Source organism: Tursiops truncatus, chromosome 10, assembly GCF_011762595.2.
Source record: "Tursiops truncatus isolate mTurTru1 chromosome 10, mTurTru1.mat.Y, whole genome shotgun sequence".
Taxonomy (NCBI): Eukaryota; Metazoa; Chordata; class Mammalia; order Artiodactyla; family Delphinidae; genus Tursiops; species Tursiops truncatus.
Window position 1 is genome coordinate 19,338,799 of NC_047043.1, and position 26,633 is coordinate 19,365,431.

Sequence of the window (26,633 nt, forward strand, 5' to 3'; positions counted from 1 at the left end):
ATAATCACCTACTGCTGCTCCCTCACCACCTACCTGGTCTAGGCTCTTACCACTTTACGCCAAGGTTATGGAAGTTGCTTTGTAATTGACACCTCATCGATGGCCTCTCACCATATTAAGGTTTTCTCCACATAAAAGATCTGGCCTTTCTAGACTGGACTTGGATCAACATTCTCACTTCTCTGAAGCCTTCATGAGCTTCCCTTAACTCAAGGCTAAAGACTAAACTCTACATTCTGACATTCAAGGTCATCTAAAACTGCCACCAGGGCTTCCCTGGTGGCACAGTGGTTGAGAGTCTGCCTGCCGATGCAGGGGACATGGGTTCGCGCCGTGGTCCGGGAGGATCCCACATGCCGCAGAGCGCTGGGCCTGTGAGCCGTGGCCGCTAAGCCTGCGTGTCCGGAGCCTGTGCTCCACAACAGGAGAGGCCACAGCAGTGAGAGGCCCGCATACCACAAAAAAGAAAAAGAAAAAAAAAAAAACCTGCCACCACCTACCAAGTGAGCATGTCAGCCTCCACGCCAGGAGGGGCCTCTGTTCCAGCTGGCGGGAGGGACTCATTGTCCCCCTGGGGTCAGAAGCATTAGCTCCCTCCAAGCGGGCCATCCAGACTCAATCCTTCCCCTCCGTTTACTCAATGGAGCCTTTGGAGATGCTACTTCTACTATCTGTGTTTCCTTTTCTCTTTTTTTTTTTTTTTGCAGTACGCGGGCCTCTCCCACTGCGGAACACAGGCTCTGGACGCGCAGGCTCAGCGGCCATGGCTCACTGGCCCAGCCGCTCCGCGGCACGTGGGATCTTCCCAGACCAGGGCACGAACCCGTGTCCCCTGCATCGGCAGGCGGACTCTCAACCACTGCGCCACCAGGGAAGCCCTCCTTTTCTCATTTTTAAATGCAATAACAACAGTACCTGGCTCATGGGGTTGGGGTTAAATAAATCACATCTGTAAAGCCCTTGGCATGGTGTTGAACCCTCGAGTGTTCACTAAATATCAGCCAAAATTATTGTTTCTCCATGCGCTCATCTCTGCTCCTTTCTCCACACTGTCCTTTCTATCTCCCCTTTCCTCTCACTAACCTTCACCCGAATCTTAAACAGTCCTCAGAGGCACAGCTCAAATTCAACTTCCTCCATGTACTTTGGCCAAATGCACATTGATTCCTTTTGTCTCATTCCTTCTGTATACCTATCTCAGCACATTTTTTATATTTAGCTTTAGCTTGTTAGTTACCTTTTCAAACTATTTTCTCTATTTCAATTAGACTGTAAGTTTCTTGAGAGCAAGAGCTTTGTCATAAATAGTACAATAGTTACAGCGAATGAGTGGGTATGTCTGTTGTTTGTTATACTGAGATCAGCACTATTTCTTCACACAAAATTATTTTTCTTTTTCAAGAATTTCACATGGTATTACAGAAAGGGGGGAGGGGAAGAAATATCTAAATCATCATTAGGAGACAGTATCATTGCCCAGCAGCCACTTGTTTTACAGAACACCAGCATAAGCGTTTTGCTTATTTCATTCAGAAAGGGGAAATGCCAGATCACTTCTGACCACTACAGGTCAGGAAGTTCAACCAAAAGAGTAGAAAGAGAAGTTTCAGCCAAGAAGACCTGTCAAAGCAATTCTCCAGCATGACATGAAACCCACCTCCATGAGGGGGTACAGACAAAAAATACAAATAGGTTAAGAAGTTACCTACTAAATACTTGTCACAGTTCCCATATAATAGGTATTTAGTAGACATTTCCTGAATTAACAAATGAATGAATGATGGATGGAAAAGATTCTGATAAGGAGATAAATATTTGGAATGATTCTCAATCTTTTAAAGGAACATAACCGAGGATTACTATTCTGTTACAAAAACTTTCTTTTCAGTCTTGGTCAGTGACAGAAAACAAGACTGGGCAGACCACTGGTGTGACGTAATACAGCGTTTCTTCTCATTTGTGTATCACTGCCTAGATTTCAACCATGGTATAAATTTTATCAGGTCTGTATATTAGGAAAAAGATATTTTGAAATCCACATTTTTAAAATGTTAGCTCTCCTTTAGAAACTTAGTTGTAACATTAATGTTCTAGTGTTGTTTCACATGATTGCTTATATACCACAAGGTGGCTAAGTTTCATTTCTTCGAATTTAATTGAAACCCAAAGGACAGTCTCTGTGTATCATACAGAAATATAGAACATTAATGAGTAAAGTATCTGATACTTACACTCCCTTTAGACTTTCTGGATCCTACAATAGGAGGTAGCGAAGAGGCTTTCTGACTGCGGAAACAAATTGCAATTTAGAAATCTGAGCATTATTCACAAATAATATATAAGGCAAGATAATCGTCATCTCAATTTGTCATCCTGACATGGAACTCAACTACTTACTGACATCGGTATTTCACAAAAAGTCCCATAGACTTTCCCAATTTCACAAAGACCACCATAACATTTCCAAATTCCATTCCAAAAGACCTTTAGTGTTTTCTTGTATAGTATTTTTTAATATAAATTTATTTATTTTTTAAATTTATTTTTGGCTGTGTTGGGTCTTCGTTGCTGCGCACGGGCTTTCTCTAGTTGCAGTGAGCCGGGGCTACTCTTCGTTGCCGTGCGCGGGCCTCTCATTGTGGTGGCTTCTCTTGTTGCGGAGCACCGGCTCTAGGCACGCAGGCTTCAGTAGTTGTGGCACGTGGGCTCGGTAATTGTGGCTCGCGGGCTCTAGAGTGCAGACTCAGTAGTTGTGGTACACGGGCTTAGTTGCTCCAAGGCATGTGGGATCTTCCCGGGCCAGGGCTCAAACCCACGTCCCCTGTCTTGGCAGGCGGATTCTTAACCACTGCGCCACCAGGGAAGGCCCTCTTGTATAGTATTTTAATTGATGCTTACAAATAAATTTAGTACTGTCTTAAGTTTTTTCGTAGCATTTTAAATCAGATCTCTAAATTTTCTATTTGCATTTCAAAAAATCATTTCCCAAGCCGAGTGATGATTTTGCCAGATGGCATTTAAAACTATAAATTTCCATAGTTTTTATCATGTCTATAATGTCTGCCTCTGATAGAAGCATAGAATAGTAAAACACTGGCATGTCTATTCAGGGAGTTTCTAAACCAGTCATTCTGACCAAAAAGTAAAAAATTCTCTTCGGCTCTAAGAGTAAGTTATTTCCCAGATGTTTCTATTATAGGAAAAGATCCATCTTAAAACCCAACCCATCTTGAAACCTAACCCTCTCTGAAAATAAGGAGGCCACAGAGATAAAGGTAAATCTTACTAATCTGTCTGAGAAAGGCCACCATGAGCTAGTTTTCTCACTGCCATCAAGTACAAGCTCTTACTGCAGTGTGTACTGCAACGCCCAGCAGCCTAACCCCGTATTGTTTAGCAAAGGTTGTGAAGGATTTGATTTCATGGATGGGTAAGGATGGTTCCAGTAAGTCTGCTTGCATACTTCAAACACCACCCCTGAAATTCCATTTCCTCTATTACTTATGAAACCCTTGGCTAGCCTCTCCATCAAGCTACACAGATTGCAAATTAATGGAGAACAAATTGGTGACATTCTGCTCTATCTCGGCCACAAATCACCCACCCTAGCAGAGGACAACTACAAAAAGTCAGTTTTCTAGCAAAGTGGACACAGGAAAGCAGCAGAGATGGACTGCAGTGCACCATGAGCAAGCCAAACGGTCCCTGCATCCAGGGCTGGGGCTCTTCATGAAAATGCATGCCTCAGCATACATCCACTGGGCTGAAATAAGGCATTCTTCACAAATATATGACATCTCATAGAGGAAAATGGTCCACTGTGCACTGTGTGTAGTTAATAGTGTAATCTTTAAAATTCTGCATGTAATAATTACACACCCAGCCATTCTACTTATTTGTACAAAAGGAACTATATCATTTTTATATTTTACTGTTTTTATTTTTTAAAGTAGAAAATATTCATTTTTAATGACCTTTAGAAGTTTCTCTACGCACCACCTGAAAAGTTATTCCATCTAGCTAACCAGTTAAGATGCTATTAAAACTTCTAATAACGTATGCTGTTTAGAAGCTTACTGCCCTGTATCTTTTTCACAAAAATAAGTCTTCATTATAAATTCGTAAGTGAATGGTAAAACAATACTATACAGTCTATCATGGATTCCTCAAAATTATATTTTCATGCAATAGTTCTCAATCTCCAATCATGGCAAAATAAACACCGATTAATTTATTTCATACATGCTTTCCATTTTAACTGATAAACAAGATTCTATAAAATAGACCAGTGGTCAGCATAAGACTCAATGCTATTTCAAGTGATAATTAAAATGTGAGAAGTGAATGAGGATGCAAACTTACCCATAAGACCTTCTCATCGTTGACTTGTCAAAAAGTAATTCACTGTAAGGCAATTTCTTAAACTTATCTCTGCCGACAGCCACGTAAAACTGCCCATTCTCCAACTCTGCCCCACTCTCAATCAGTTTTCCTTCTAAAGTATAAAGTCTGCCAAAATATGAATGCCAGCGATTAAAATTTTAACAAGCATTGCAAGAACTGCTTAAAATCACAGAGTCAATTAAAAACTCTGTTCTTAAGTTGGCTCATTTGTTACTATGCTAATTACTGAATTATAAATGCTTCAAAGTCATTAGACTCAGCTAAATGCCATTGCTGTAATGCAGATGCAGTTACTCTCTAGCTGTACAGTGTTTCATCCCAAGAAACCTGACAATCTAACATAATGATCCCCTATTGCTGCCCTATTTAGATTTTAGAGGGAAAGAATTAACTTGTAGAGAACGTTGTGCTTTAAATGAAGCTCGCCTTCCACTGAAGTTTGATTCTTCTACTTATATTCTGTGAGCACCTTTAAAATTCATTTTCTTAAAGCATTGGTCAGGCTGACAAGCCACTTACTGCATTCCATGCAAGAGCAGCCCTCAGCCAAAACTTTACATCCAAGCACACAGAACTGGGTCAGAAAACAAGAGGTGAGAGGGCAGGCGGTAAAAGAACCCATTGCTAGTATTAATGATGCAGAACTGCATAGCGTTCGTGCTTCCTTTCTTTTTTCTTTTGCCTTCCCTCATCTTCCCAGAATCAAGGGATTTCACAAGAACTTCCCTTTACTGTAAAACTGCTGCCGCAAACTACAATATGTTACTTATTAAAAGAACAGTGATAACTCTGCTAGACGATTTAAAGTGTCCACAGAACTTGTTTAAAGAACAAGAAAAAACAGACTATTAGAAAACTACACCACAAAGACAAGGCATGTCTTTGAAGGTGATAAACAAAAGAGTTAGTAACTGGAAGAGTTTTAAGATAATAACTTTTAAGATTCTCAGACTTCTTATATTATATAATTAAGGGCAGTGATAGTTGCCATTGACCTGTCTACTTGTTTACTGATTATGTAAACGGCCATATCATATGGAGTCAAGAAGTAAAACAAAAACAGCCACCAAACCCCCTAAAATGTGTTAGTACTGAGTTGGTATAAAGATGCTAAAGTCTTTCTTTATAATGTAATTCTATCCCTCAAAGTCTAAATACCAACACTTAACCCAGATATCTGGATTTCCTACCTTGACCTACACCAGGGTTGCTGAACATTATTGACATTCTGGACCTGATAATTGTAGGAGAGGTGGGGAGGCTGTCCTGGAAATTGTAAGAAGTCAACAGCACCTTTGGCCTCTACCTACTAGATGGCAGATGGTAGCTGCCCCTATTCCCTATGGCTCCGGACACTGCAAGCATCCCCTAGTGGCAAAATTGCCCTGGTTGAGAACAACTGGCCTAGATCCAGTTATTCTTCTTCTTTCATTTTCCTTCAAAATAGGAAGATCTGAATCAGTAGTTAACTTTTTTTTTTTTTTTTTTTTTGCAGTACGCGGGCCTCTCACTGTTGTGGCCTCTCCCATTGCGGAGCACAGGCTCCGGACGCGCAGGCTCAGAGGCCATGGCTCACGGGCCCAGCCGCTCCGCCGCATGTGGGATCTTCCCGGACCGGGGCACGAATCCGTGTCCCCTGCATCGGCAGGCGGACTCTCAACCACTGCGCCACCAGGGAAGTCCAGTAGTTAACTTTTATAGCTAGAAATTAAAAGGCAGCCAAGCTGTGACTCTGGAAACAGCCAAAATTTGACTGGTTTCCTCAACAGGTAGGTAAAAGATACTGAATAAATTCTAGCCTGTGATTTGAGCCTTCTTTTATATGACTCTTGTTGACCTGCTTTCTTACTTTGCTACAAAGCACAGGAATCATAAACAAGGAGTTGAACCAATTTGTGTGGGATGCTTTTGATATATATACTGATGCACAGGGAGGGTCCAACCCTTCCTGCTCTGTTCCGTTAAGGGAGGGTAGGCGTGTCCCAAGTGAGCAGCAACCAAATCTCATTCATGTCTGGCATTACAGTAAGAATTAAGCCTCTCCAAGTATTCAGGTGTTCAGGGGACATATAACTATATTCTCATTTCTGTATTTGTTCTGGAATGTATTTTATTTCTATGTATCCATTTGTTCATATCAATGTATGTATGAACAGGTGTATCTGGGCATGCAATTGTGTGTATGTATCTTTGTGGTGGTTCATATTATTTATGGAGTGGGTTTACATCTATGTATGTGTCAAAAAACAAAACTATATATCTTTTAAAAAATATCAGTGTATAACTGTTGAGATCTGCCTTTACTCCTGATGCCAAAATGAAGTCCAAAAGGATCAAAGGTTTAAATGAAATTTAAAAGTTGAAAGACTGAAACATGGGAGAATATTTTTATAATCTCATTATTTTTCTCATTATTTTATATATATTTATATTTTATATTTTATTTGATATTTTATATCAAATTTTATATCTCATTATAACCTAATGATCATAATGAAAGATTGAAAATTTGACTGCATCAAAATTCATCATATCTGTGTGCAAAAAGAAACATAAAGAGTTATAAAAATACAAATTGGAAACATATTTAAACATATTTAAATATGAAAACATATTTAAAACTCATATATGAGAAAGGGCTGATTTCTGTAATATATAAAGAGTCCCTATAAATCAATAAAATAAATGTGCAAAGGCCATGAGAGATATATATTCATATGTAATAAATATGTTCATTCATATATAATGGGACATAAATGTATGGCATTTATTTACAGACTAGCTTGGTAGTTAACAGCACAGGCTCTGGAGCAGACTACCTACTAGGTTTGAATTCCAGCCCTTCTACTCATTACCTGAATAATCTTGGGCAAGTAAATTTCCCCCTCTATGTCTCATGTTTCATGTCTATTAAAAGAGAATAATAGAACTAGTCACCTCATAGGGTTGATGAGTTAATTAAGTTAAAAATGTAAAACTCTTGGAATAATGACTCGCACACAAGAAATGATCAGTGATGTTGTTGTTGTAGTATATTAAATAAATAAAATTCAAGAAACAATGAAATACTACTTTTACCAAGACAAAATGTTTGTTAGTTTTATAGTATAGATGAGAGCATGAAAAACAGGCCCTCTCATGCACTTTTGGTAAATTAGTACAGACTCTTTGGAAGACAGTTGGCAGTATCTATCAAAATTCACCACTTGATACAGCAATTCAACTTCTACACTTTCATCTCTTAATAAACTCTGCTTAGATACAAAAATATGTACTGTAATAGCAAAAGGCTGAAAATGACCGAAATTTCCATCAAGAGGAGACTGTTAAATAGATTAAGGTACACCCATAAAATGGAATATTTTGTAATCGTTAAACACAGTAAGATAGACCTATTTGTGCCGATAAGAAAACTGTCCAAGATTTTTTGTTACAGGGGAAAAAAAGCAAGGTGTATTTACATATTTATTCATGTGTGTGTGTGTTCCCATTTGTGTTTCTATGAATTCCAGTTTCCATCCTGCAATGATGCAGAAAAGTACTGGAAAGAAAGACTGGGGAACCTGAGGTGGGAGAAATAGTTTTTATTTATATTCTTGTCCTATTTGAATTTTTTACCGCATGTGAAGTATTACACTTTCAATTAAAACAATTATATTTAAAATCACAATGGTTGTGAAACTATATATACTAATATATGTAAATATGCATACATTAATCTGTACCCACATTTAACTGAAAAACGTACAACCATCTGAGAGCTTATTTTACCCTATATGTCTATAGTGTTCTCTACCAGTGGAGTATGTTAGAGAGACTGGGTGAGGATAATATTCAAGAGTAACTACCAGAAAACTCTTCATTGGATTTCAAACATTTGTGTGTCACATATTATATATAATCTCTGTACATGTCTATATTACTTGTAACCTTCCCACCTATGAGATAATAAATAAGTGAGCCTCCGTCAAGGTATAGTTTCACAGGCTTCACAACTTAAAAGCCATGATTTTAATCTTCACTTAAATATTAGAACTTGAGAAAAATGTTTTTGATTTCTCAGGTTTAGGCAACCCCACTTAATTATCCTCTCTAACTTGCCTCCTTCCTAAACCCACTAATACCTCCTGATGTCTGATTTTTTTTACCTGAGGCAAATAATTTGGACCATCAGATAATTATAAATATCTCCTAAAGAAAAGGACAGTTATTTAAGAGTCAAGAAGCTGGCTCACTCAAAAAAAAAAAAAAAAAAAGTCCTTCTCAAATAAAGCAATGCTGATGCTTGCCTATTTGTTGTAAATCAAAAGAAAAAAATAGTTAACATTTGTTGATGTGCTCTATGTGCCAAAGAATATATACACAGTTAATATTTGTTGAGACGTTACTATGTGCCAAGTACTGTTCTAAGCTCTTTATACGGATTAACTCCTTCCTAAAACAACTCTACAAGGTATGAACAATTATATACCCATTTTACAGATAGAGAAACTGAGGCATATAGAGCCTAACTGGTGAGCTGAAATTCAAATCTAGGGACCAGTGACTCCAGAGCCTCTTGGGAATTTCCTTAGCAATTCTGAAACCCATCCACTTGCAAGATTACTTTGACATACCTGTGGACAGCCCCACTCCTCAGAGTTATTTTTTCCGTGACCATTTGTAGTACATGATCCCACTGATTCAAGGCTTTTCTAGGGATGAGGAGTCTAGAAGCTGGGTTTATAAGGTCTCCATTTGCAATCAAGCTGGGAAAAAAGAAAAGCCAGTGAGCCAAACCGTTTGACACAGTTATGTCTTTAAAACTACAAAATAAATCCCAACCCAAAAGGAAACCACCACATCAATTTTAAGTCAAAATGTAAAGGGCTCCAACTTACAAGATAGCGCAGGGTTCCAGAAGCGGTTTTCTAAAGCGAGCTGACACGTTGATCCTGCTGTGGATTACTGGTTTTACCTTCAAAAGCAAAGAAATACAAATCACCGAGCTTATGAAATACAAAGCACCGAGTGCTTTTTTTTTCCCCCTATGAGGAAAAATTACAGGTTTCCAGGGAACTGGCTGAGACCTGTGCTGCCTTTGTTAAAACCTTGCTTTTTTTCCACTTACATAAACACTCTGGGCTCACCCTCTATAGATGGCATGTTGCCTTAACAGAGCTCTCAAGAAAAATTTCACTTAAGCCCTGGGCATACTGCTCATGGTCTGTGCCAACAACAGAAACTGTTGAGCTATTATGAGAATTTTAAGGCAACTCTGTTAAGCAATTACTTTCTGTAAAACAAAAATAAAATAAAATAATCCTATAAAATCTTGAACTCCCAAGGGTTCTCCCCCTCCAGCCACAACACAGTGTTTGGTCATCTCTCCTCACCCGCCTGCTGCCTAGAGTTTCTGGGTCCCCACCAGGCACTTGACCCCATCCTATTTTCTTGAGACTGACTTCATCAACTTTTCTCGACTTCACTTCTTTCTCTATCCACCAGCCAGACTCTGACCACCAGCCTCCATTCCCGAACCCCTTGCATCTGGGTAGGTCTGGTCATCTTTCCGGCTCCTTTTGCTTCCAGGGTCCAGGCTGTTGTACCGAGAACCACATGGCCCCTCGGGCACCTTGGCCTGAGACAAGGCTTTGGCATCGGCCAACCCTGTCCTCCTCCCAAATCAACAACTTCTTACATTTCCCACAGTGAACGGTCCAAATCCCTACCTTTCATCCTAAATCCTAAAATCACACTCCAGGCACACGCACTCTCAGCACAGCATTTCCCTCCAAACTTCAAGAAAATAAAGGCCAACAGGCATGAAGGCTTTCAACCTCCCTTCCCTCCATAACCCACTTCATCTACATCTTCACCACTTTTCTCCTTTGCTGCCTGTCTCAGGAGAGGGATCCTTATCCCTTTACAAAGCTAAGCCCCCATCTTGATTTTATCCCCTGCTGCCTCTACTTGTTCCATTAAATAGCTAGGACCCTTCACCCCCATCTGGTGTCTTCAATTTCTCCCTTGACCCTTTGGCCCTTTCTCTCCTCTTCATCATTCCTCTTCCTAATTCCTCCCACCCTATCCTCTCCTCAGTCTTCTGCTATCTGGTTTCCACTGAAAGATATATCCCAACTCTTAAGCTTGGCCTACAAGGACCCCCATGACCAACCACTACTTCCTTGGTTCCCTCATCTCCCACTAACACTCCTTCCTCCCCAGCCCCTAGTTGTGAGTTCAGGTCAAACTAGCCTACCTTCCTCCATTAATCATCAAAACTATGCCCTGAGTAAGTACTTACTATTTAACCCCATTTTACAGATGAAGAAACTGGAGCTTAATTAATTAATTTGCCTAAAATCACACATACTAAGGGGCAGGGTTGTCCATACAAGTGAACCACTATTTGCTTTGCACTTTGGTAGTTATTTTAGAGATAAATATTAACCCTAAATAATTTATGGGACTCTCTTCAATCAAATTATGCCATTTTGAGAAGAACAAGGGGTAGAATTCTTCTTGACTCTCCAGTGCCTAAAACAGCACTTGGCAATGCCTGCTAGTTGAACAATAAATGTTTATTGAAATTTAATTAAAAGAGACTCTAATTTAGAGTAAAAAATTTTTAATCAATCACAATAATTTTTTTTGCATTTTAAACCCAGAGATTCTTGGCCCTAAGCTAATATTTGCAGTGATGTTGACTTCTTTAAAAAAAAAGTTTAACAGATAATACATGCACCTGACCAATATTCAAGTGGTAAAATGGAGCATACAGTGAAAAGGAAGACTCTTTCCCATTCCTGTCCCCCAACCACAAAGCTGCAACCAGAATTAGCAATATTCATTCAAAGGCAGCCTATACCTACATATACATATTGTCTTACGTGAACATTTTATACAAGTAATTTTTAAACACAGGGACAACCTGCTGTACCCATTCTTCTGCACCTTGCTTTTTTCATTTAACAATTACCATGGCAGTTGTTCCATACTGGTAGTTACAGTAAGGGTTGCTTCATTCTTGGTAATAGCTGTGTATATTCCACACCATGGATGTGCCATAATTTATTTAACCTGTCCCTCAGTGACAATCCTGTTGGTTGTTTCTAAATTTTGCTGTTGCAAATAATGCCATGATAGGTTTCCTCGTAAATATCTATTTGCATAAATATGTAAGCATTTCTGTAGAATAAATTATTAGAATTGAGAATTTGCTGAAATAAAGAAGAGGCAGTTTTTTCAGTTTAATGGAATGTATTGCAAGCTTACTCTTGATTGATCCCAAGCGTCCCTTAATTTATTTAGTTCATACTATAGCATAAGAAAATAGATTCGATTTCCAAGGAATAAAGTTTTGTGGCCAGGGTTGTACTTTATAGCACCTTGGATGACTACAAATCCCTCTCCCAGCAGATTTGCTTCTTCTTAAGGCTCAGCTTGTTTAACTGCAAATGAGTCTTTGCCTGTGTGAAGGACAGGCCTTTCTGATTCTGCATCTATGCTGATAGTATCTGCTTCGTGAAATCCTCCCCACCTCTTAATACTGACTCCCTGGCCACTGAACTTAAAGCTTCTGCCACATCCCTGGTTCTCTATTGCCCTTCCCTGCCTTTTTGGTTTTTTTAATAGCACTTACCATCATCTATCATATTGTACATTTTACTTATCTGGTTTTTAATTTATTGTCCCTACTGTTACTTTGTAGTTACCCTCAATATTAACTAGTAATGTACTGAGCACATACGTCACACCAAATGTTATTTTTTCAAATGTCTTTCCTTCCAAACTTGATTGCTTAATACACTGTTAGATTGTTGAATTAAAGATGAAGGTGAATACATTAGACAAACAAATAACTTGGAAACTCCTGTTGAGCTGCCTGATATATGCTATTTTTCTTTAGCGCATACATGTCTATAGTTGTTATATATAGAAATTCACAAATAGATGATTTTTTAAATAATTATATAACTTTATTCTGAGTCTGTAAGTTGTTGCTTGAATTAAATTAAACCATCTGTCTTGAATAAGTTGTTTTCCTCATTCAGTATGACAAAAATACTCTCCAAATGTTCATGATTAACCAGCTGAACTGAAGATTAATCCTAAATATATATTTCTTTGAGTCATTTTAGTTAAAATAACTAAATCAGTCTGTTTCCAGATATACTAATAAAAGAATTTGAAAAAATAATCCAAGTAATATGTTTGAACTGAAAAAAAAATGTAAGACCATTGTATAAAACAATTAGGACTTTTGAGGGGAAAAAATACCATTTTTCATTAAAAATGCATTTTTCTAATTGGTTTTTTTTTTTAATAAATTTATTTTTGACTGCATTGGGTCTTCATTGCTGTGCACGGGCTTTCTCTAGTTGCAGCGAGCGGGGGCTGCTCTTCGTTGTGGTGCACGGGCTTCACATTGCAGTGGCTTCTCTTGTTGTGGAGCACGGGCTCTAGGCGCACGGGCTTCAGTAGTTGTGGAACACGGGCTCAGTAGTTGTGGCTCGTGGGCTCTAGAGCGCAGGCTCAGTAGTTGTGGCAAATGGGTTTAGCTGCTCCACGGCATGTGGGATCTTCCCGGACCAGGGCTCGAATCCGTGTCCCCTGCATTGGCAGGTGGATTCTCAACCACTATGCCACCAGGGAAGCCCTCTAATTGGCATTTTAAATAATAACTTAAATCACAAAAGAATTAAACAAATCAACTACATATAAGGGGAGCTTTCCCAGAGTCCTTATCAGAGATTAAGTGTTGGTCACTTGGTCACTTGGTGCTAATCTAGAGACACTGTGGCTTAGATATGGGAAACATAATAATCAATTAGAATATATTTTTAAAACACGTACATTTTCTTATTAGGCTGTACACTTTCCCTTGCCCTTTGAGAATAAATAATGTTTGAAATATGAGAATAATGTTAAGTATCAACACATCTGGTTATGGAGGGATGGACCCCAAAGGATTGAGTATGAGGTACTCCCACTCAGACCCCTGTGTACCAGGAGTGTCTTGCTGGTGAGCATCCTGACCAGTGTTAGGTGTAATCTGTGACTATGGAACCAAATCGACTGAAAAGGCATCAATGCAAAACTTGAACATTCATTGTGGACTCAGCAGAGATCATACTCCCGGCTGGCTTTGTCAGTTAGTGAGGGAACCACCACCAGGCAAAAGCAGAACATGCTTACAGCTGACCTCTTACCTTGATTCTGCACTGGGTTCAACGTTGTCTTGGAAAACCCAGTTTATTTGGATATTGAGAAGTAGGTTAGCCTGGTGAATCAGAGAGGAGTCACTCCCTGAGTAGAAATTAGACAGCTGGATGGATAGATAGATAGATTAAATATTTGGCTAACATTTTTCTTGGAAACATTTCAAAGTCAAAGAGGGCAACAGTGACTTAAGCATGTTCACTCTGCTAGAATGGGATGAGCCAGGTCTTTGAATATAAATCACATGCACCTTTCAATATATCACTCTGCCTCTGGTATCTTATTTAGATTGTGTTTATGTCACAGATGGCTATACCAAAAAACAAACAAACAAACAAAACCCAACAACAAACAAAAAAAATGTTATGTGAATTTGACAAGTCTAAGTATATAATTTAACTCAAGTTCACAAATTCCACGTGACACTTGGACAATATCACAGCTGGGTCAAATTCAAGGTAAAACCTGCATGACTTAAAAACATGAATTTTTATTTAAAAAAATAAACTCAATGAAACTAAAATTGTTGTTGTGAAAATACATATTTGGATTAATAAGTACAAGATCTACAAACTGAGGAACTGACTAAACGTCTGAAATTCTGAACTCCAGGACTGATTGCCAATTCAACACCTCACACCTCATTTTCTTGCTCTGTAAAAATAGATAATCCTGCTAAACTAGCCCAAAGGGATGCTCCATGAACTAATTAATGAAGTGGCAATACCATTCTCTGGGGCTGCTAAGGCTGAATGCTTCAGGTCTACCTGCCTCAAATCTCAGCACTCACCACCTCTTGAAACCCTAGGCCAAGTAAACCAAAGTCGGTCTAAGAACCTGAGGAAATGATGCCTTTAAACGACACCATCATGAAAATCTAATGACCACTGATCTCTTGTAAAAACTCCTGATACATTTTAAAAATTCAATTTTAAATTGCTTTTTTAAAAAAAATCACATGGGCTTCCCTGGTGGCGCAGTGGTTAAGAATCCGCCTGCCAATGCAGGGGACATGGGTTTGAGCCCTGGTCCGGGAAGATCCCACATGCCGCAGAGCAACTAAGCCCATGCGTCACAACTGCTGAGGCCGTGAGTCACAACTACTGAAGCCCAGGCACCTACAGCCCGTGCTCCACAACAAGAGAAGCCACCGCAACGAGAAACCCGCACACCGCAGCGAGGAGTAGCCCCCTGCTCACCGCAACTAGAGAAAGCCCGCGCACTGCAATGAAGACCCAATGCAGCCAAAAATAAACAAAATAAATAAATTTTTTTTTAAAAATCACGTTTTTGTAACTGTCCATATATGATAGACTTAGGCATTTAGGAAAAAAACATACTGAAGCTACTTATTTGCAAAATATAGCCCAACCTACACAAAGAGCCTTCAACTCTATTTTCCTTCACTGCCTTCAGATGAAGTCCACATGTCCTGGACTTGGGTATTTGAGATCACATCTGATCTGGCCCCATCTTTTCACACTCTAACCTCATTTCTCACTATTCTATCCCCTACCCTCCACTCATCTGGATATAATTCTCCTCAGAAATTCCATATCATTTTGTCTGAATCTCCATACAACATTTTTCATAGGTATAAGATATTCCCCTTATGTTATCAATATTTTCATGGACTGCATCTCTCTTTTATTTTTTTTAGTAACGAGCCTCATCTATAACTCAAAGAATCCATGCATGGCACTTTGGCACTTTGGACATAGAATTCACTCAGTAAATACTTTTTTTTCATTAAAGTATAGTTAATTTACAATGCTGTGTTAGCTTCAAGTGTACAGCAAAGTGATTCATAGATAGATAGATAGATAGATACTTTTTCAGATTCCTTTCCATTACAGGTTATTATAAAATATTGAGTATAGTTCCTTGTGCTATACAGTAGGTCCTTGTTGATAGTAGTGTGTGTATGTTAATCCCAAACTCCTAATTTGTTTACCCTCCTCTCCTCTATGGTAACCATAACTTTGTTTTCTATGTCTGTGAGTCTATTTCTGTTTTGTAAATATGTTCATTTGTATCATTTTATCTTTGGATTTCACATATAAGTGATATCATATGATATTCATCTTTCTCTGTCTGACTTAATATGATAACCACTTAATATGATAATCTCTAGGTCCATCCATGTTGCTGTAAATGGCATTATTTCAGTCTTTTTTATGGCTGAGTAATATCCCATTGTGTGTGTATATGTGTGTGTGTGTGTGTGTGTGTGTGTGTATACGTCTTCAGTAAGTACTTTAATTAAATAAAACTGGACCAATGTTTTTGAGCACATACCATGCCCAGAATTGTATCAAACACTTTCCACATGTTACCTTGACTTTTTGTAATATCTTTATGTTAGTTATTTTCAAATAAGTTTACAACTGTAAAACACAACAGAATTTATAAAATGCTTTCACACTTATAGTGATGTTTATTCCTTAAAATAATATTATAAGGTTAGTATTATTCCAGTTGTATAGAAAGGAAAAGATGAGCCTCTCCACCCCTCAAGGTCACACAGTAAGCAAAGAAGCAGTCACATGAGTCCACTTCTGATTCCCAGTGCAGGGTTCATTCCTACTGCTAATGTTGCCCAAGACAGAAATTGGCCACTAGCAGAAATAGTAGACACATATTTGTACCCATTTAAGTAAGAGCTTTCTTGAATTATATACAACTGAATATCTGTAAACATTTATAAATATAGGCATATCTAGACCAGGCTTATCCAGTGGTTCCAGTATCTTCTCAAGACCACCCAAGTTTCTCTCCCCTTCACTGCTACCTGCCAACTATTCTTTACATGATCATATCAGTATAATTTATGGAACTCCAATGGAATGAAAACTGAAATCTGTTAACCCCCTGAAATTTTAGAAATTCCAGAAAGGCATGGTGGCTAAATCAGCCCAGCCACTGAAATATTTTCATCAGCATTGTTAGATAATAATAAAAAATTCCAACCACGCTAACTTCAGCGACAACCTAGTTATAGGAGATGTCTCTAATTATAATGAACCAGCTGTTTAGAACATTCCCAGAAGGGTCCAATTAGTTTCTATGAGCTGATGCAACCACTCCTCTCTACCTGGGTCCTCTACAGGTCCCTGTGTTGTTGTACCCAGTCCAGGGGCTGATATCCAAAGGAAGAGTTACGATTCATCTATCAGGTGTGAATTATCATCTCTTATTCAGAGGGTCATTTTTCTGACAATAATGGATATCTTAGCATCAGTTTGCATATTTGGCTTTTGAACTGTTCTCTAAATGAATGTCTCCCCCTTCATTGAAGCAGGAAAACAAGTCAAAACAAATTCACAAAATGACATGGCTATTCAAAACAGCAAGGTAAAAGATTTCTTTTAAGCTTAAAGGTGACCCAAAAGTTACATGTCATTATACATTTGTCTAAACCCATAGAATATATAACACCACAAGTGAACCCTAATGTAAACTATGGACTGTGGGTGATTAGGACTTGTCAGTGTAGGTTCATTAACTGTAACAAAGTTACCGCTCTTGTGAGACTATGCATGCCTGGGGGCAAGGGCTATATGGGAGATCTCTGTACTTTCCCCTCAATTTTGCTGTGAACCTAAAACGGCTTTAAAACGTAATGTCTAAAAAAATATTTTTTAACTTTTATAAAAGTAACCCAAAAGATAATATACCCATCATTAGTAATACCTTCCTTGAAAAATTCTTAAGTATTCTTAAGCATATATTTAAACGTGTCCATACTGCTAAATCTTTTTGTCTTAAAAAACAAAATGCCCACTAATTTTCATCAAATTCTGAACCATCAAATCAATTTCCCAGCATACCACAAATTTTTAAACTATTGGCTTTCTGGTTTAATTTTCTCTCTCTTGCACTTTGTGGAATATTTTGAAAGAGCAGATAATCCCAAGCATTCTGAATATATAATGTTAAACCTCACATTTATTAACTTTATTCTAAAATAATTATTTGCAATGGACACTCTATCTTATAGGAAAACTAAACAGGACTTGAGTCATTTTTAAGGCATTCATGAGTCTGCATGGGTTTCCCTAATGCTATGCTGAAGAGAATAACATGACCCTCATAAAGTTAAAAAATAACCAATTAACCCAAGAGAACTCTTAGGAGTAATTACGGAAACCACTACTAACAAGGCATTGAAAAGAAAAAAATTTTTGGATTGTCTTTTCTTTAATATTCTTCTTCACTTACTACAACTTGCTTTCTATTTCACCATTGTCATTTTTGTTTGGTTTGTCTTCCCAAATGGGATTCTGGTTACCGAACCAATCTAGGCAGTGGAATGTAAAATTTCCACTAAGAATGCGGAGCAGCTGGAAGTGTGTACATAAAAACGCAAGATGAAAGGTTACCAATGCCGAGCATGCGGGGGTAGAGTACAGCCTCCACCTGCATTTAAATAAGTCATTTAGTCCCCAGGATTCCCACTGAAGAATGTGCCAACTGTACAGGATCTAAATGCTGTCTTTCATAAATACTAAGAAAGCTATTAACATGTCAGCGGATGGCAAGAGAAAGTACAGTAACATACTTAGCAACTATTAGTGGTTCACACACAATGCGCTCAGGGCTCTGTGTGGAGGATTCAGAACTGTTCACGAAGGGCAGAGAGGGCCTCCATGCTCAGTGACTGAGCTTCTGCATAGGGTGGGATGCAGGAGTGAGAGAACCATGTGTGATTAGAAGGTTGGAACTTTCAGTCTTACTTCCCAGACCAATAGGAAGGGAAAAAGAACTGTAGGTTGAATCAATCACCAATGGCCAATGATATACCCAACCATGGCTATGTAATAAAAAAAAAACAAAGGACAGGGTTCTGAGAACTTCTGGGTTGGTGAACACATGGAGATTCCGGGAGAGTGACCAGCTCAGAGGCATGGAAACTCGGTGCCCTTCTCTAGGCATCTTGCCCTATGCATCTCTCCCATCTGGTTATCCTTTTATAACAAACCAGTAATCTAGTAGGTAAAATGTTTCTCTGAGTTCTGAAAGTCACTCTAGCAAACAAAAAGAGGGGGTCACTGGAACCTTTGATCTATAGCTGGGTCTTCAGAAGCACAGGTAACAACCTGGACTTGAGATTAGCAAGTGGGGGCAGGGGGACGGTCTACCTATCTCCAGGTAGATAGTGTCAGAATTGAGCTGAATTGTAGGACACCCAGCTGGTGTCAGAGAACTGCTTGGTGTGTGTGTGTGGGGGGGGACCACACATTGTAACTGGAATCAGATCGTTAGGAATATTTTTTGTAATTATAAAATATTAGAAACAATCTAAATGCCCACACATAGGAGAATGGTTGAGAAAAGTATGGTACATCCATACAATGAAGAGCTCTGAAGTTGCAATTAAGAATGAGAATCACCTATACGTAGATTCCCAGGATATACTGTTAAGTGAAAAACAGCAAAGTGCCAAAGGATATCTATAGCGTGGACCCTTCATATAGAAAAGAAAGGAATACAGATATAGAGATAGAGACAGAGGTAGAGATACATATCTGCTCATTTGTGGAAAAGGATAGGATAAAGACAGAAACTAAGGAGAATGGTTTCTTATGGGGAATGGACAAGAACCAGGTATAAAGAATGCAGGACTAGGAACCAAGCAGTAGGAATGGGAGTGGGGCAGGGGGTGAGAGACACTTCTCTCAGTATATCTTTTTGTACAGCTTATGACTTTCAGGACACGGCAAATAATTAAAATCAAACACAATGTTGTATACCCAAAACAGAACATAAACAGGAACAAATGAACCTAACTGTATTATAATAAATAACACACCCACACCGAAAAAGAGGGCAGTCATCAGTTAGATCCCTTAAACTATAACTTTCTTAATAAATAATATCCTGTAACCTGCCTTCACTAACCAAGCTTGCTATAATTGTTCTTGCAAACTGCACACCTTCCAAGTTTCGCGTAGCTTAGACATACATCACAAGGCTTCTTTGACCTCCCCCTATAGATAATACCTCTGACATATAATAACTGTTGCTTAAAATGTTTTTCAGGATCATGGAGCTAGTCTTGCCCAGCTCAAACCCGTCAAGACCACCAACCATTCAATGGGGCCTGTACAAGTGTCCGATGGATGACCTTTTGACATCAGAGGGCCAAAAACTCCACCCTCAAATCATGTTAACACTGCCATTTCCTGAACATACATCCCATGAAAAAGCATGTTCAGCCTCCACAGAACACCGATTATTTCACCTTTTTCTTTCCTCCAATCATCTTTCCCCCACACCTCAGACCACCCTGCTCCCTTATCCCATGAATATCCCAAGCCCCTTGCCTTCAGGGAAGTGGATTTGAGATTTGTTCTTGGATCTCCCCCCTTGGCTGCCTTGTGAGTAAAACTTTTCTCTGCTGCAGACCTCAGTGTCTCAGTGTTTGGCTTGCTGTGCATCGGGCAAACGAACCTGGTTCCATAACAGAAGGGATGAGAAAGCAAAAAACTAACCTAAGTAACTTGGGACAATAGTGTCCTTACTGTATACTGGAAAGCTAAAGACAAAAAGAACTACACAAATACTGACTCTAGTCAATTAAATGTTTCTCATAGGAGTATGAGGTAGCAATTTTTAAACTATTTTGTAGGTACATTGAAACTGAACAAATACATGAATATATTGTGGATAATGAGAGTGGGGTTTCCCAGTTGAGAGAAGTAAGTTTCATATAAGGAATGGGAAAGGACAGAATGAACCCTGTGCTGCTGGTGTGGAACTGGAGGTATCAGTATGCACTCAGTTTTTTAAATATATATCTGCATATATACACAAATGTATAGATATAGAAATAAATGTAGGTGTGTGTACTTGCATATATACATATATTTTCTAGCTCTGTCTATTGAGAGGCCCTAAAAGCCATGACATCTCAGTAGCAAGGAGCACCCCTAATGTCCAGATATTGGTTTCTAAATACCATTCTCCATTAAAATGAACTAGGTTTCTTTGGAGAAGCAGTTGATTCTAAGGGCCAGAGAAGGAAAGATACAAAATGAGGCTGGAACATCTTGTGGTGCTAGGAAGTAATGAAGTGCTCAAAAAAATGTTAGGACCATGTCAAAACGACACAGAAGCCATCTGGGAAGAGTCCCCAATGGGCAAAGCAGGAATAATTTAAGTAACAAAATGAATAACGATGGTACTGGATTTTAACCAAGAGAATAAAATAAATATCCATGAGTCCATACTGATATAAAGAAATAACTGAATGAATGAATGAGCAAATAAAGGTGAGAGAAAGGACATCTCTCCCGTATAGTAGAATTCCAACTAATAAATGTAGAAGGCACAATGGAAACAGGAAACTATCATTAGGTAAACACCACTGTAATAACTGTTGCAGGCAAGAACCATCCATGGATAATAAAATTTGTGAGTGATATCCTGAATGATGAGAAAAAGTATATTTGCATAGGTTCAAAGTATCTCCCCTCAAGATACTTGTTAATTACAAAGGAAACACAGTAACTTTACAGTGGAGAAAGCTGTTAGATTCCACCTTAACCAAGAGATCGAAGCTAGTATCACCAGTAAGAAGACATATCAGCATTATTTACTCTAACGACAAATACAAATTGAAAGAGGATTAATTCTCACTGATGAAATCAAGACATTTCCCTTCCTAACTTTTTCTCAGAGCATTTACTTTAGAAAACTTGCAACTGTAAGCACCTTCTCCTCTCTTTGAAAGGTATGTATAATCTCTTTGAAGATTAAGATAGGCCTTTGTCAACTTTATCACCTGGTAATGTCTTTCTCAAAGACCTAGGATGTAAACATCAAGGGAGATAGCACCCCTATTTCCCACTTTCTGTTGGAGGACAGAAGCGTAATTTCAATGGACACCTTGCTCCAAGTGGCAAAACTACCTCCTTTCATAAAGATATGAATACTATAGTTTGTTTTTCTTCTGGATAAAGCCAACTAGCTAACACAGATGGTCACCCCAATTACCAGGTGAACTGATGATGAACTGTGCGTGACAAATGGTACTCTCAAGTCCTCACACTTCAGGGCTAGTTATTGTTTATCTTGAAAACATGTACGTATATTGTGGGTGGCACCTGCTTGACTATATAAAAGAGTAAAATTTCTTTCTGTCATTGCAATTTCTTAGATTGCCTGTGATTCACATCATATTCTGATTTAATGCACATTCAGTAATAAAAGTGCTTTCTTTCTCTACTACCTCTGAGGAGAGGATTTCGGGATTGAGAGATTTTGTTTTAAATTTCTGGATTGAGGGATTTTGTTTTTAATTATATTTCCCCAACAGTACCTTCTGACATGATGCATTGAACAGGGCACAAGATCACCTCCTGGTATTCTTGCCAAAAAATAAATAACCTCAAACCCAATCACAAGAAAACATCAGGCAAACCCAAACTAAAGAACATGCTACAAAATAACTGACCTTCAGAGTTGTGAAGGTCATAAGAAACTGAGGAGCAGTAACAGGTTAGTGGAAACAAAGGTAACATGATAAACTAAATGCAGTGTGGGACTCTGGATTGAATCCAGGACCTGAAAAAAAGACATTAGCATGAAAACTGGCAACATTTGTATAAGATTTATAAATTAAGTCATTGTATCAATTTTAATTTCCAGCTTTCAGTAATGATACTAATGTTATGTAAGATGTTAAAAGAGGAAGCTGGGCGAAGTAAGGTGTACATAAATTCTCTGTACTCTTTGACAACTTTTGTCTAAAATTATTTCAAAATACAAAGCTAAACAGATATAATCTTTAACACCCCTTACCATAACTAAAGATCTGATACATGGGAGGCCTCCCTTGCCCTGTCTTCACCTCCCTCACCCTATCCTCTCTCAATAATCATGCACAACTCTGCACTAAAAATGTAAAAAAAACCCTCCTGAGATAACCAACAATAGCTTCCACTTGTAACTAGAATAAACTTAGGTGCTTCTGTCACGTGATTACATTCGGGTTTTGGTGTAGTTTCAAAGAAACTTGACCTTCTATTACTTTGTCAAGCCAAGAGACAACTTGGAAAGAACAAAAAAATAGTCATCCTAAATTCCACACTAAATTAATCATTTCTTGCACCGCTAAAACAGAGACGAAAGCAGTTATCTCCCAAAGATCAGTCATGAGTTTTGTCATGAATACACAAAAAGTGGTGGGGGAGATTTTTTTCACATACCAGGCCTACTAGCTCAGAACAATAAGAAACAATGATTTGTTGTTAACCGGTGAACCTAGCTTAATTGGGAAAATATCTGCAATCCCTTAGGGGAGAACTAGGTCAAAAGAACCTCACCTCCACATCAAAATTGCACCATCCAGGAGGTCAAAGCACATGATGTAGATAAAAAAGAATGTTCAAGGTTCAGTGAGGTTTTTTTCCTCAAAAAGCAACAGTTTAGGGCTTCCCCGGTGGCGCAGTGGTTGAGAGTCCGCCTGCCGATGCAGGGGACACGGGTTCGTGCCCTGGTCCGGGAAGATCCCATATGCCGCGGAACGGCTGGGCCCGTGAGCCATGGCCGCTGAGCCTGCGCGTCTGGAGCCTGTGCTCCGCAACGGGAGAGGCCACAACAGTGAGAGGCCCGCGTACCAAAAAAAAAAAAAAAAAAGCAGCAACAGTTCAAGACTATATGGCGCAGCGACCCTCCCTTCTGTAAGTAGCTCTCCCTCCTGTGAGCTTATCGCCAGCCCTTCCTACCCCACGCCCCCAAGTCCCGCAAACAAATACCTTCACCTGAGAACCAAAGACGAATGACAGCACAACTCTTTTAAGTAAAACACACAAAGAAGTAAAATCTGTATTTGGCCCAGACCCTGCATTAGGACCTCAGACCTTCAAAAAAATCCAACAGTTTATAATTACTTTGTGTCTCACTTGTAAATCATTGTTAGCAAGAAAATCAAAGCCTATTCCCTCTTTGTCCCATCTTTCTCATACTTCATTTCCTTCTCTATCTGGATTGCTTGGATGAGGGTCGCCCATTCAAGAGCAATGGCATTTGGATCATTTTGGTATCTAAACTATTTGTGCTGCAACACAAGAGACAGAAGAAAGGGCTTCACATCAAGCCAATTAAGTAAGGCCAAGTTCATTCTACTCCCAATCTGACTATTGCAGGGAAAGCCTTGGAATCAGAAGGTCCTTGAAGTGAACTGAATTGGAATAATCCAGAACCAAAATCTTGGGCTTCCCTGGTGGCGCAGTGGTTGAGAGTCCGCCTGCCGATGCAGGGGGACGCAAGTTCGTGCCCCGGTCCGGGAAGATCCCACATGCCGCGAAGCGGCTGGGCCTGTGAGCCATGGCCGCTGAGCCTGCGCTTCCGGAGCCTGTGCTCTGCGACGGGAGAGGCCACAACAGTGAGAGGCCCTCGTACCGCAAAAACAAAACAAAACAAAACAAAACAAAAAACAAAAATATTCAGAGAACCCACCTGGTTCAAACTCAAACACTCCATTTAGAGTAAGGGAACAAGATATCCACTTCCTCATATACTGCCTCTTTCTTTCTCGGGTAAAGGCACTCACTCACAGGCCACCATCTTTAATTATTCCTTGAACAGTTTTTGCATTACTGTAAATAAGAAACCATAAAGTCCTCCCGGTGGTTGGAAAAACAGCACGGAATGTAGGTTCTTATGCCCTATGGGGGAACTCTGAAAGTACTGAAGCCTCAAACTATCCACCTTGGAAGGATAACTTAGACCTTGGCTCCCACCTACAAAGACAGGGGGTTTTGTCCTCTACCCTGAGAGACTAGATGTCCCTCACATCCTGAAGACATCACAGAGGAGTCCTGGTATCGCAAAGAATGTATCAAAGATTTCAGTTACATTAGCGCTTCTAGTCCAGAAATTTTGAACAAATGTGTTCCACAAAATTTTCCATCATTCCAAGTAACATTTAGCAGATAGAGTGGATTTTTATTATTTTTTAAAATAAGTTACTAGAGAAAATCCAAAACATTTTTGTCACTATGTCTCTCTCTTCTTTGTCACCACACTCACGTCTCAGCCTACAGCAGGGCTTAGTCCTTAGCATAATATCAAGGCCTGTTTACATAAAACAAATACTATACATGTAAGTGGGAGATGAGTCACATTTATTTTACCACACCTCTGATTTTTAAATAATAAAATTTAAAAGACTGAAAACTATTTGTCAGTCTCGCAACCTCCCTATTCTTTTTTTTTTTTTTTTTTTTTTTTTTTTTGCAGTACGCAGGCCTCTCACTGTTGTGGCCTCTCCCGTTGTGGAGCACAGGCTCCGGATGCACAGGCTCAGCGGCCATGGCTCACGGGCCCAGCTGCTCACGAAGCCGCATCCCCTGCATTGGCAGGCGGACTCTCAACCACTGCGCCACCAGGGAAGCCCTTAATACCATAATATTTACTTGATATTACTTCAGGTCTCCCTTCCCCACTGCCATGGTGAAACCCAGGCCACAAACTAGTATAATTTCTCTTTATTACCATCATACATGGGAATATGGAATTTGAATTGTTGATCAAGTTTCATGCAAAGTTCCAAAGCCAAACAAAAAAAAAAGGAAAGAAAGAAGAGAAAATTTCTGTTCTGGTCAACAACTGAGGTAATGGATGAAGCATAGGTACCTGTGTATAATTTGCAATTTTGTTAGTAAGCACACCTACACAAAACTTCCAATTCTCCCTGTTGATAGAGAAGAGATACAGATAATCAAAGCATTAGCTAATCCAAAAGTCATTTAAAATTAACATTTACTCAATCAGCCTTCTTCATTTTGCCAATATATTAATTATCTCCCTTTTGACTCAAACTAATGTCTAAATGAATCTTTATTCTTAGAACACATCAACCAGCAAAAAGACATCCCCTCATAACTCCCGGATAGTAGAAAAACCAGTCCAAATTTTAAAATTTACTGTAGATGATCCATAAAACCGAAAATCACACCAAGATTAAGAGCTGTTAAAAGGACTGACACATATCTTAGCTATAAAGAGAGAAGATGTAGAAAGAAAACCAGTTTAGCCGGGGGAAAAAAACACCATCATTCATATCAATAAAAACCAAGAATGGGGCTTCCCTGGTGGCACAGTGGTTAAGAATCTGCCTGCCAATGCAGGGGACACGGGTTCGAGCCCTGGTCAGGGATGATCCCACATGCCGCGGAGCAACTAAGCTCGTGCGCCACAACTGCTAAGCCTGTGCTCTAGAGACCTCAAGCCACAACTGCTGAACCTGTGAGCCACAACTACTGAAGCCTGCACGCCTAGAGCCCGTGCTCCGCAACAAGAGAAGCCACCGCAGTGAGAAGCCCACGCACCGCAACAAAGAGTAGAGCCCGCTCGCCGCAACTAGAGAAAGCCTGCGTGCAGCAACGAAGACCCAACGCAGACAAAAATAAAATAAATTTATTAAAAATAAACAAGAATGGGGCTTCCCTGGTGGCACAGTGGTTGAGAGTCCGCCTGCCGATGCAGGGGACACGGGTTCGTGCCCCGGTCCGGGAAGATCCCACATGCCGCGGGAAGATCCATGGCCGCTGAGCCTGCACGTCCGGAGCCTGTGCTCCGCAACGGGAGAGGCCACGGCAGTGAGAGGCCCGCATACCGCAAAAAATAAAAAATAAAAAATATAAATATAAAGAAGAATGTATGAAGAACTTTCACTTACATTCTTCTTTAACCCATTCTGGGTTCAGGATTTGTTGCCTGCTGTCTCCTCAGACAGATGGTTCACTCTGTGAGCCCAGGTACTCTGTTTTTTTCATATTTCTAATTCCTCCAGCACAGCCCAGGGCCTGGCACAACAGCAAACATCTGTGGAGCCCTCCACGTGACCATGAACCAGCCAGTCAGGGTTCCTAGACTATCAGGGTTTACCATTAACGGGACAGTATGTGTTTTGAGTTGAGTTGAATTACAAGGCAACCTAGGTTAGAACAGTTACTGTTGTCATCACCAACTCACAGCTGAGGAAACTGAGGCCATAAAGCAACCGAGCCAGGACT

General features: G+C 39.5%; 1 protein-coding gene across 1 annotated transcript in view; it reads right to left on the reverse strand.

The window, feature by feature from the left end:
- Positions 1-26,633, reverse strand: part of DCDC2 (doublecortin domain containing 2) — a 158,391-nt gene that overhangs the window by 101,529 nt on the left and 30,229 nt on the right. The window contains exons 3-6 of the mRNA XM_019944978.3: positions 9,285-9,361; positions 9,021-9,152; positions 4,363-4,509; positions 2,232-2,286 (exon numbers count right to left, since the gene is read on the reverse strand). Coding sequence (XP_019800537.1) covers positions 2,232-2,286; positions 4,363-4,509; positions 9,021-9,152; positions 9,285-9,361 — 411 coding nt within the window. The remainder of the gene's footprint in view (positions 1-2,231; positions 2,287-4,362; positions 4,510-9,020; positions 9,153-9,284; positions 9,362-26,633) is intronic.